This window comes from Propithecus coquereli, unplaced genomic scaffold, assembly GCF_000956105.1.
Source record: "Propithecus coquereli isolate 6110/MARCELLA unplaced genomic scaffold, Pcoq_1.0 Scaffold137, whole genome shotgun sequence".
Lineage (NCBI taxonomy): Eukaryota > Metazoa > Chordata > Mammalia > Primates > Indriidae > Propithecus > Propithecus coquereli.
The window spans coordinates 7,587,242-7,599,899 of record NW_012137969.1 but is presented as its reverse complement, the minus strand read 5'-3'; the positions used below and the strand labels follow the sequence as shown (position 1 = coordinate 7,599,899).

Genomic DNA, 12,658 nt, shown 5'->3' with positions numbered 1-12,658 from the left:
TGTCTTCCAGGCCCTTCCCTCGGAGAGGCTCTGCAACACGTGGTCCCCACTCTCAGGGCCTGTCTGCAGCCAACCAGAGACCCCCAGATGCGCCTGAAGCTCTTCTCCGTCCTGTCCAAGTTGCTGCTGCGAGCAAAGGACACCGTGGACTCCCAGGGGTAGGTCGGTTTCTCTGTCCGTGCGGCCCCACCTGGGGGCTGGGCCGGGGTCCCCCATCTCCCTCCCCTCACTCCGAGGTCTGAGAGAGCATGGAGTGACCCCTGGGCTTCTGGGTGGCCTGTGTGCGGCGACACGCCTGTCCTTGCTGGGTAAATAGCAGGGTCGCTGGCAGTGAATGCACTGCACAGAGAAACACTAAATCAAAGTCGATGTAGTACGGTCATTAAAATTCCATTGAATGAAAAAGTTTTAGGGAACATTAACTATTAATGGGATATATATTGGCTATTCCGGGGTTTAAAAGCATTTTGGTACCTTTCAAACCTGACAGAATTGATTGAATCACCATTGATGGTTAAAGCCGTAGAAATACCTTCTGTTCCATAAAAGAACTTGTAGTTAGCGTTAAACCATTAAGGGCCTCTGGTTTTATGGCTGTGCAGTAACAGAAAGGGCTCAGAGAAGCACAGGGAGGGAGGAGCGAGTACTGGGCTGGAACCTGCTGCCGGAGCCCCTTAGGACGCGTCCTCTGGGGGAGGCTTCCAGGGTCCAGGGGAGTCCAGAGTTGCTGTGGGGCAGAGGCCCCGCTCAGTGCCTCCGAGGCTGCTCTAGGGCCCCCCCAGTTTCCTCTGTTAAGTCAACAGGTGTGCAGGGTCACCCTGGTCACACCCCAGCCTTCCCCACCGGGTCCCAGCAGGACAGAGATGCCGTGAGCTTAGCTTGAGCGGTTTGGGCTCTGTTGGCACTGGGCCCCTCCCCTGCAGGCAGGGGATTGTCCTAGTGTGGTGACAAACTGAAGTGTCTCATGCAGAGAACCTGGTCCCACAGACTTCCCTCCTCTGCCTGTCACCCACACCTCTCTGCAGTTGGGCCTCAGCTATCACATGGCAGGAATCTTGTTTCCTGCTTGTCTGAAAACTTTCAAGGCTTAGGAGGGACCACAAGACACTAACTGAGCATGTTGGCCACCATCCTGTTAGCGGCAGATAGCTGTGTAGATGGTACACAGGCAGGTGGTGGGGTCCAGGTTATACCCTCTCAGAGCTCAGCTGATTCTGTGAGGAGCAGTGAAATAGGTTCTATGCAGAACAGAGTTAATGAATACAGCCTTTAAGCTTGAGCTAAGTTCCCAAAAGAAACTGCACTTAAAGACTTCTTATGGAAAGAAACTGGTATTAGAAGTAAGTTATTCAAATTACAGTTATTTTAGTCAAATTATTAGCTTTTTTTTTTTTTACAGGCAAGAAAGATTTAAAAAATCCATTTGGTTTTGATCTTTAGGATTATAAAATGATAGATTAGATACAATGTCTAATTGGCCCTGCTAAATAGAAACAACAGGAAGGGAATCGTGCCAACCGTCCTGTCCAGGCCCCCATTCTGTGCCGGCAGTGCAGGCACTCGCTGCAGCGGTGCTCGGGAGGTCTGGGTGCCCGAAAAGGGTCGGTTTCCACCTTGGACTCACGTGGATCATTAAAGGTTCCACAGTTGTCCTCATACGCGTTGGTTTCCCTTATCTGAAATGCTCGGGACCAGAGTGTTTCACACTTTTTGGGATTTCAGAATATTTGCATCATACTTAAGCACCTTTAATCTGAAAATCCAAAATGCTCCAATGAGCATTTCCTTTGCACGTCATGTCAGCGCCCAAACAATTTTGGATTTTGGACTTCTGGATTAAGGATGCCTGTCCTATATCTGACAGAAGTGCTAAAGAAACAAACAGCTTGGAAATTCGGAGCAGGGGCTCCTGGTCTGAGGATATACCCATTTCTGGGACTGTAACCCTCTAGTGAGCTCACGATCCCCTCTGTAAATAGGAGGCCCTCGGGTGCAGAGCCCAGAGTGTCAGCCACCGCATGGGCCTCTGCCGTGTGCCCTCCGGGCTCCTGGCTGCACTGTCCGGTCCTGCAGCCCTCACTGGGCCTGGGCCTCCCTATTCACACGGCTGCCTCTCCCAGGTGACACCAGCCTTTCTCATGCCTTGTGCTGTTGCCAGAGCTCCTGTTGAGATGCCTATGGAGAATCCAACGGAGACAAGCAGCAAGGAGGCGCCGTGGCCGAGACGTCCTCCCCAGGGCTCCGTTCCTGTGGGCTGAGACCCAGGAAAATGTTGACAGCCTCGGAGTAAAATCATTTGCTGGCAAAGGCAATATGCATGATTTTAATGAACACTTTGCCCACTTAATGTGGTCTCTCGACAGAGCACGGCCCCCGAATGGTGGTCATGTTTTGAAGGAGCCTGTTGGGCAGGTTTCCCTGGCACATCTTATCTTAGAGGGACCTGGTCCGGGCACAGGTGTGCAGCTTCCTGTATGCAATAGAATTCATTGTTTGAAAGTAACATGCTGCTTTTTTTTTACTCTCCATCATTTTGACGGTTCAGGTGGAGGGTTCCAGTCTATGCTAGAAGCAGTGTCTGTGTGGCTGTGGCCTGTTATTCCGTGTTGTGGCCCAGCCAGCACTTGCGCCCTTTGACTGTCCCAGGCCACCTTGCGTCGATTACCTCGGAGGTGGGCTCAGGGTTAAGTCATTCCAAAGAGTCCTCTTGTAAATCGCTGCACAGGAAATGGCAGCTCTTTGTGTAAAAATTAAAACAATTAAAAACCTAATTGAATGTGTGCAAATCATCCTGCACCAAATCAGCTTTCCAGATTTGTTCCTTTTCGCTTTGCTGTTGGTTCTGAAATGCCTCTGCTGGAAGCCAACACAGCCATAGCTGAGGGGCCGCGGCTGGCAGGGTCAGGGACACCTCTGGGCAGGGCATGCGGTGTAGTCTCTGGCACATTCTGGGATTCAGCTAAATAGCTGGTATTGGAGACTTGAGCCACCCTGGAAACGTACTTTGGAATGATGTCGGGATATGAGTTATTTGTTCAACTAAACATGTCTTTGATCTGCCAGTGGAGGCCTGTAGGTGCAGTGGGGTCAGTAGGAAATACGAAGGCTTCTCTCGGCGTAGTTTTTAACAGGGCACTCCATGTGTGGTACTAATGCAGCGCCAAGCCAGGCAGGCAAAGTGAAAACACAGGGCTTGGGCGTTCTTGTTTTATTTTTCTTTATTTTAGTCTTGATGGAATGTCAAACTGGTTGGTCACCATCGAAACAAAGTCGCCTGACTGTTGGCAAGAATGTCCCATCCCCGAGTTGTTGTGCTCAGAGCCCTCTGGCCTCACCTTATGGCCAGAGGCACCCGATGGGCCTGTGTCTGCAGGGTGGGCACAGGTGGGAATGGGGACGCCGGGCTCAGGCCTCCTTGGAGCGAGGAGGAGTGAAAGTTGAAGTCTCCGGCGACAAAGCCGAGAAGGCTGAAAACACACCCTCGGGCTTGCTGGGGTCACAGGAGGGGCCGCCGCAGCCCTGGAAGTGCAGCCCCTGCTCTGTGACTGCAGCTGTCTCCCCTCCCCACCGCTGGAACAGCCCCAGGCCCTGCAGCCGGCTCCCTGGGGAAGTGCAGGTGCCCTCGATTCTGCCCAATCCTCGGTTTCCATCTGGCTTCCCCTCAGCCCAGTTCATTTCCCAAACTAAACATTTCCTCCAAAGAGAGCGTCTGCCCTGCTCATCTCTCTCTGCACTTGGCTCCAGGCAGTTTCACAGCTACCTTGAGACGGTGACAAAGGACATCCTGGTCCCCAATCTGCAGTGGCATGCGGGGAGGACAGCCGCAGCCATCCGCACAGCCGCCGTGTCCTGCCTCTGGGCACTCACCAACAGCGAGGTCCTGTCGGCCAAGCAGGTACAGCTCTTGGGGCATCCTCGGTGGGAGCAGGGGCACCAGGCCAGAGCCCACTGGCCTCCACGGTGCCCCTGGCAGACCTTGTGCAGCGGGGAACACGCACGGGGTGGGGAGCAGCAGCTCAGTCTCCACTTAGGGGAGCTGTGCGAGCAGAGGCTGTGCTCAGAAGGGGGAGGCAACGGGGCCTGCAGTGTGGGTGGAGCGGGTGCGACAACAGGAACAGAGGTGCCAGCCCCACGCCAGGACCATGAGTCAGTGCTAACATTTTGTTTTCTTTGATAATCTTGGGGATTCAATGAGGATTTGATCTCCTCTTTCTAAGGATCAAGTAATGAATGTTCTTTACAAGACCAAGTTCTAACCACAGGATTCAAGCTGAAGAGGACAGGCTCAGGCTTCCTGTACCATCTTCACTCATCTCCAGCTCACACAGGAGCTAGGGGACAGACCAGAAACATTAAAGCCTCGATATTTCTGCTCTTGCTTTTGTTTGTACTTTGGTATCACGATGTGCATTGTCGGGGACGCAGGAGCTCCAGGGGAAGACGCGTTGCCAGGCGCCTGAGTGGAGCGTGAGCACCACCTCCTGGTGTGCAGGCGTTGTTCCTTAAGTTAAACAGTCTAGAACTATCAGACACATGCACTTGCACTGTATGTAGGTTTTAGGCCTCACTAAGGAGTTGTAAATATATTTATAAAAAATCAACTGACTGAGTTAAATAAAAATTGTTAAAATTACCTAAATTTTAAAATCAAGAATCCAGTCTACTTCCTAGGTGAGACATTCAAAATAGCATTCCGAACTCCATTATATTTGTATCAAAATATATGTAAAAGACCAAAACCAAGTCTTTTACAGGCAGGAGGGCACAAACAGTGATCTTCATCCTCGGGTGGATTTGGCTGTGACTTACCCCGCTGTGTTTACTCGTTGCAGATTCAGGACGTGCAGGAAACGCTGATGCCTCACATTCTGACCACCCTGGAGGAAGATTCTCAGATGACTCGATTAATTTCATGCCGTATTATTAATATATTTTTAAAAACCTCTGATGATGTGCTTGATCCGGATAAATTCATCAAGATTTATCCTGGTAGGACATTTTTGTTTTTCAAAGCATGTGTGTATAGAGTTGGCCCTCTGCATCCAGGCAGGGTTTTATCAGCACCCATGGATTCAACCAACCTTGGATCAGAAATATTTGGGGGAAAAAATTCCACAAAGTTCCAAAGAGCAAAACTTGAATTTGCCACACACCAAGTACTATGTTGAGTCCGCATGAATGAAGTGACGTGTAGGCATTGTGTTAGACGTTGTCGGTAATATAGAGATGATGTAAAGTATACAGGAAGTTGTGCACAGGTTATATGCAAATACTCTGCCATTTTGTATCAGGACTTGAGCGTTTGGGGATTTGGGTATCCACAGGGATCCTAGAGCCATAGATACCAAAGGACGTATTTAAGTTTGACAGAGGTTTCTTTTATAGAAAAAGTAGAAAATGTTACTTTTTGACTTCCAGTCAAGTTGGTATTATGAGTCCAGACACAGCCAAGACAGATAAAATGTTACTAAATAAATAGCATAACACAAGGAAAACACCTTCTGGATTTCAGGACAGGAGTTAGCCCTAGAGAGGGTAGAAGAGGGCTGGTATAGGGCAGGGTGTGTTGTGGCTGTAGATGTAGCTGTTATTTTTTCTTTCATTCTTTTTTTAAGAGGTGGGGTCTTGCTGTGTTGCCTAGGCTGGTCTCAAACTCCTGGGCTCAAGCGATCCTCCCACCTGTGCCTCCCAAGTAGCTGGGACTACAGCTGTGCCACCACACCAGGCTTTTTATTTTTTATTTCTTAAAACAGGAAGTGACTACACAGGTTTTCATTACCTATACTCTCTGCATGCCAAAAATATTTAGTAATCTTTAAAAGATGGTTTTTAAGAATTCCTCGAAATGAAGAATAGTCACTGGGATGTAAAACTTGATGCACTGGATAAACTCCAGGCTAAACGTGGCTGAGAACGGAATTAGTGAGTTGAAAGACAATAATTTTGAATTTGCTGAGAACACAGCACAGAGGAGATGGAAAGTGTTGGGGAGGAAGTAGGACGTGGAGTGGGAATGAGAGGGTCCCAGGATGGCGGGGGCCAGAGGGATGGTGGGGAACAGCCTTGGACGGGATGGTGACTCGGAATTCCTGGAACTGGAGACAGACGTGAACCTACAGGTCCAGAGTCCAGGCTGAGCGCTGCGCAGGGTCTGGGCGCCTTCCCACACGTGCTCTCAAGTTTGGTTTTTTTGTTTCTATTTTTGTAACAACAAATGTCTTATTCCTACTGCAGTCTTTATAGTCCTATTTTTGAACAAGTTCCATCAAAGTGATTTCTTGGCTGTCAGGACTGGTCGGGATTTCACTCACTTTTTAAAACAAGTTAGTGAAAAGATTGCACATATTTGGGCATTTTTCCTACAGTTTACGGCAGATCCAAGTGTGGTTATTTTCATTACAAAGGATTCCTCTGTAGGCTCCTTTGTTTCGCAATGCCTGTTTTGTGCTTCTTGAGGCCGCGTGTTTGGAGAACTGTTGCCCACGTGGCTGCGCAGGGAAGGTGCCCTGAGATGTGAGCACAGACGCCCCTTGGACCTCCCGTGACAACCCAGTGCTCACTGGTGTCAGAATGGGCCCAACATAGTAGCCATGATTCTGCCTGAGTTGACGGCTGCTCAGAAAGGGTGACCTCATGCTGTTACAAAAGTGGACTTGCAGGTGGCTTTTTCTATTTATAGCTAGAGAGGGGGGAGTGACATCCTAAACACAGCAGCAAAGTCCCCCTGTGACTCCAGGGTTAGCCTGAGCTCGTGGGAAATGCCCTCGGAGGAATGTGTCCTTGCTCTTTTACTTTTGTTTGTTGGCCTACATTGGACAAGATATAAGTCTCTGACTTGGTTCCTTCATCCCTGAGGTGTGTGCAGTGACAGCGCTGCCTTGTAGGGCGTCAGCGAAAGTGAGGGTGCTCAGACGGTGTTCAGATGGTGCTCCGAAGAGGACCAGCCCTGAGGTGGCTTCCTTTCCTGCGCCTGCACCAGAGGTGGTGGCCAGGGCCCCAGCACCCTCAGGGAAGGGCCTGGGTACTTCCTGGGAGTTGACCCAGTGGGTCCCATCTCACAGTCCTGTCATCTTGGTGGGACGTCCGAGCTTTGGATGCTGTTCATGCCTTTCAGTAAGCCAGGAACAGCTTGCTGCGGGCAGAGCATGTTCTCTGAGTGTGAAGACAGTGCACGCCCAGCCCAACGCTGTGCATGCGCCAGTGTTCACCTGCTGACTCGTTTTACGGGCTCGATCCCTGAGAATGTCCAGAAGATACGTGGTATTAGGTGCCAAAGATTTTTTTAAGATGATGGGAGAAAAGCATAAATTTGATAAAAATCTTATCCAAGTGTGGGCAGATGGCTCATGCCTATAATCCCAGCACGCTGGGAGGCTGAGGTAGGAGGATCACTTGAGGCCAAGAGTTCAAGGCCAGCCTGAGCAACATAGCAAGACCCCATCTCTACAAAACATAAAAATAAAAATCTTATCCATCAACTTGAAAGTTTCTAGCCATCAGCAAGGGTCATTGCTCTGCTTCCAGTATCAGAATGGTCTTTTCACAGAGGCTCAGCAGAAATGCAAGTGGCTGTCTGAGCCCACTGGGCAGATGATCAGAGGGGCCTCGAGGGGCCTGGGTCACTCTCCTCTGCCCTATCTGCTGGGGCCCAGGAGTTCCAGGACACTGGGTGCACCTTGTAGTGGGCTCTAGGTGCCAGGAAGTCTCCCCATGAGGTGTGTGTTTCCTGGGACCTGAGGGCGGGTGCCCCACAAGTGTGTGAAGGGGACACCTTCAGTGGAAGTTCACATGTGAAATGTCTGCTCCAGAATCTCACACACTCTTATCCTGGCCCCCTCCTTCCAGAACTCCTAAAACGTCTGGATGATGTCTCCAATGACGTGAGGATAGCAGCTGCCTCTACCTTAATCACCTGGCTGAGGTGCATCAAAAGCGCCAATGGGAAGTCTTACTATCAGAGCAGTGTTCAGTACCTGTATAAAGAACTCCTCGTGTACCTTGACGACCCAGAGAGTGCCGTCCAGGATGCAGTTTTAGGTAAGATTTCTAATGACTTGTATGCAGTTCTGATACCTGTGCTGAGTGTGTGAGTTGGGGTCTTCCCGGCTGAGTGGCTTGAGCAGCCGCAGGGGGCACAGGCGACGGGCAGTGGCCCTGGGCTCAGGGGACCCGGCCCTCCCTCAGCAGCCTCAGCACAGCTGCTGGCGATGCCAAGGCTTTGTGGGTTGTAGCCACTGATATTGACTATTATAGAAATTAAAACTGAGAAAAATTTTAAATCCTGTTAATTTGATTAAAGTAATAATAGTACCCATTCTGTATCAACATAACATGTATTTTGAAAAACATATTTTCCAAAACAAAACAATTAGCAAGAAGAGTGGCATTGTGTCACATTTTTGCAAGTCTCTCGATGTCTAGCTCAGGAAGACACCCAGACCTGCACGTCACTACTGTGTTGGGTCAGTTATGAGACACGTTGTTTTGGCTGAAATACATGGAAAAAGCTTGGCCTCACCTCTGGCTTCATACATAGTTGGGAAAGAGAAGAGTATTTTATTAACAGCGGCCTTTTCTGGTGCTTGTGGGTTGTCGTCCTTGGTGCTGTGCCGACAGTTGACAGGTGCAGCTTCCTGAAGGTACCTGCAGGGTAGACTCTGCAACCTGTCAGGGAACCTTTCGTGCTCTTATAAAATCCACTGGTCCCTCTCACACTTCGAACATAGCCGCTTCGCTTTTGTAATGTCACTTGGAAAATATTATGTGTATCTTCCCAGTGTGGATACATTCATTGTGCAGTGTCAGAAAAATCACATTGTTAGCACTGATCTCGGGAAAGAGTCTAAGCTCATGGTGGCAGAGACAAGTTTTTTATAATTCTGATTTTTTGCTTAAAAGTTTGAATTTTATCCTTGGCCACAAATACTGTCAGTTACTCTCCTTGGGGTGATAGACTCACTTGACTCATTTTCAAGAAAATGTTCTGCCAAGTACCAGGTCTGCACTTCAAGTTTGTTTCGGTCAGCTGAGCTGTCGAGGAAAACCAAGGCTCTGGGGAGAGCTGCCAGCTCAGCTCCCAGCTCGGTTTCACCGCCCCGTACGGGCGCTTTGTGCTGCACTCATCACACACGCCTCAAAGCCTGTGTGCTCAAGGTGAGTCTGCAGCAGGGAAGGCTGTGGGCCTGAGCTGGCTTCTGCACCGTCAGTGCCAACGTGAGCGCGGTGACGGGCGGGTAACTTCGAGTGTTACTGTGAACGTGGTTGTGACTCACAGGCCCCCCAAAGGGTCCTGAGGCCCTGGGATCCTGGGAGCACACTTTGAGAACCTCTGCCTGGAGACCCGGAGTCAAGTGGTCTGCACGTGAGTGAGTGCACCAGCACCGGATTACCCGGCAGCTGCGTCAGTGCTCTCCGGATAACGGAAAGAAGGCGGGGATCAGAGTCATTGGAAATTGCCTAAAACGACAGCAGTGGCCAGTGTTCAGGCCCAAAGCTGCGTCCAGCTTCCTGGTGGACACCACTGAAGGTGTGGTGGGCACCACAGCCTTACTGCCGGAACCACTGCCCCCCCTCCCTGCAGGATCCTGACGACCCCCAGTGGTCGTCCGTCCTTGAGCTTCAGGGCTGCGACTTGAAGTCCTGCTGGTCTCCCCCTTTCACACCCAACGGCAGAATCTGGTCGTCTCCTGCCTGATCACCACAGCGGCCCCCCACCATGCCCCTCAGCCCCCTTGCCCTGCAGCGCCCACTGCCTGCCTTGGCTTCGTGTTTCTTTCCCTCTCACACATCACCATGAGCACGCGACACGTTTGCCTTCTTGATTCTGGTCGTTGGCCACCGCTCCCCTGCTGAAATGCGAACTGTACAGGATGGAGTTTCGTTTCCTGCTGTGTCCACAGCGCCCGCACGCAGTAGGTTTGCAATAACTGTATGTCGCATGAATCAGCATCAGTGAATATAAGAAAATTGCTCATTTTTCTAAGCCAGTTTGTTAATGCAGAAACTGTTTCTGAGGCCAAAAATGCGACCTAAAGACCCTGGGGCTGTTTGAAAGGTGCCTCTATTTCCCAGTCTGCTGGCAACTCTGGGAAGATTATTTTCTGTAAGTTTTGTCCATATTGTGAGTGTTGTGTACTAACCCAGCAGCATCAGGAAAATTGAACATGCTTTCATAGGTGTTTTAGCTTTGCTATTAAGCTGATGCACACGTACCGGCAGGACTGGTTTGATGCTTACTCCCGGCATCTTCGGGTGTTCTCCTGTTTTACAGAGGTCCTCAAAGAGGGCAGCGCCCTGTTCCCGGACGTCCTGGTGAGGGAGACGGAGGCCGTGCTCCACAAGCACCGCTCCGCCGCCTACTGCGAGCAGCTGCTGCAGCACCTGCAGGCCGTGCCTGCCACACACTGACCAGCGCGGGCTCGTGGCTTCGCATTGACGGCTGGCATGGGAGCCAGCGCCACACCTGTGTCCTTGCCTGCGCTGGAACTTGTGGCCTTTAAACCTCGTAAACAGGGCACCTTTTTGTCAACAGCCAGGACGTATCACAAGCAACACTCTGACAGCAAGAAGACTATCCTTCCCAGGAGACCTGCTGCTTAGAGTGGATTCTGTCATCTTACATCCTGTTCACACGGTTCACTGAGAGGTCTCCAAAAATCCACAGCTAATCTGAAGTTAAAATAAAGGTCTGCTGCTCATACTGGCAGCCACATTAGCTGCATTTTTTTTTTGAGCCTCCCCTGCACTGCTGAGGATTCTTGGTTATATCCTGCTGAAATGTCCACGAGGAAAGATCTTCACTATTGAACAAAAAAGGGGAAAAAAAGGCCAAAGTGATTAAAAAGAAATTTCATCTTCCTTTGGGTTCTGTCTCCTGAAATTTGATATCTCAGTGAACAGACTAAAAAGAACTTGAAATCTTAACAGTTGTTATCAATGAAATTTCTCCCTTAAATATACTGGAACTTTGTAAGTTACATGGATGTGTGTGGTCACAGTATTTTTTCTTAAATCAGTATGCTAGCAGTGTTGAAAGTAAAATATTTAATCAGATCTAATTTTGGTTGTTCTGTTACAAGTAGCAGTAAAGTAAAATTGTTATTTCATTCCCTGACACTTTCTACACCCAAGTGCCTAAAAGATTTCATTTTAAGTGGGTGTTACCATAAGCCATTGTTTATATTAACACAAGGGAGAAATGCTGTGTATATTTTCTAATAATCAAATATTAACATTTATGCTTTCATGTTTGAAAATGTAATTAAAAATATTTATTATAATTATTTTATATGCCTATCTTTGTAGGGATTTAGTACTTAATCGACGTTTTAAGAAACAGCTAGTTTTTCCTTACATTGAGCCTCACAGTGATCCCAGCACAGTTCTGGGCTCTGGGGGCCTCGGTTCCTCTGAGAGGGCCGTCCAGGGCTCTTGTAGTATCCTCTCTGGACACCAGGTGGCAGGAGCTCCCTGAAAGTTAGGGTGATCGCCAGGGGTTATAAGGCCACCCATGGGCTCACCTTGAGTGGGCCTGGGGGCTGTTAGGTGGGAGGACATTGGCCTGGGGGTGCTAGGTGGGAGGAGGTCGGCCTGCGAGGGGGCGCCCTGCCCTGGGTGCTGACATCACCCTCACCCGCCGTCTGGTCCAGAGCCTCTGGCTCCTGACTGCTGTCCAGCTGGTTTCTGTAATTGATGCTGCAGGGCTTTAGGCTGCCCTCAGATACTGTCTCCTGCTGGTTCCTATGTACCTTTTGCTGTGTGTCCTCTGCCATTCCTTTGAAGGGGCCTTACAACCCTCGGGTCAGAGGTCCTCAGGTGACTAACCAGCATCATCAACATCACAAATCGTGGGGCCTCCACCCAGACCTGCTGAGTCGGCCCCGCAGGACATCCCAAGGCCTGAGTCTGCAGTTCCACATCCAGCTCCCACCCATCGCCTGTCTTTGTCACAGGAACCAGAGACACACGGCAGAGAGCTCGGCACAGGACACGTGTGCTAAAGGACACATTCCACTCCACCTGTGCTGTCCTGCCCTGCCACATGCTGGCTGCAGGTCTGAGCGTGACAGCAGGGAGGAGCTCTCAGGAGAGCTGGTCAGTTCCTAGACATCTTTAAACAGAGCAAGACGACACTACGTCCACAAGTGTGTCCAGACTTGTGGACACAGGACAAAAAGCCTACAAAGGGCTAATAAATGTCCGAGAAGGGTTACGTTCCTCTGTCACTTAATTCTTTGAAGTTCTGGTAAATGCCCTCCAGTTAGCAAGCATCTATGGAGCCCTCTGCCAGGCACCAGTGGTGGAGCAGCGGCGTAGACACCGGCCCCTAACATGGACTTTAACAGCACTCCGGACGTATAATTTACAGACTGTAAAATTCACCCATTCTAAGTGTATGGTTGGGTGAGTTTCACTGAATTCAGAGTTGGGTGACCATCACAGCCCAGTGTTAGAACACTCCCGGCACCCCAAGGCTCCTCAAGCCCATTGCAGTCACCCCCACTTCCACTCCAGCCTCAGGTAACCACTCATCTGCTTTCCGTCTTGATGGTTTTATCTTTTCTAATGCTTTACATACAGATGGAACTATACAGCATGTGGCCCTACGTTCTGACGTTTTTCTGAGGCTGTTTATCCATTCACTGGTCTAGGGCCAGCA

The 12,658-nt window shown here is 50.0% G+C and overlaps 1 protein-coding gene across 1 annotated transcript in view; it reads left to right on the top strand.

The window, feature by feature from the left end:
- DNAAF5 (dynein, axonemal, assembly factor 5) overlaps positions 1 to 10,802 on the top strand; it is a 51,388-nt gene extending 40,586 nt beyond the window's left edge. The window contains exons 9-13 of the mRNA XM_012639083.1: positions 11 to 158; positions 3,745 to 3,895; positions 4,833 to 4,989; positions 7,846 to 8,037; positions 10,271 to 10,802. Coding sequence (XP_012494537.1) covers positions 11 to 158; positions 3,745 to 3,895; positions 4,833 to 4,989; positions 7,846 to 8,037; positions 10,271 to 10,407 — 785 coding nt within the window. The 3' untranslated portion in view covers positions 10,408 to 10,802. The remainder of the gene's footprint in view (positions 1 to 10; positions 159 to 3,744; positions 3,896 to 4,832; positions 4,990 to 7,845; positions 8,038 to 10,270) is intronic.
- The last annotated feature ends 1,856 nt before the right edge of the window (positions 10,803 to 12,658 follow it).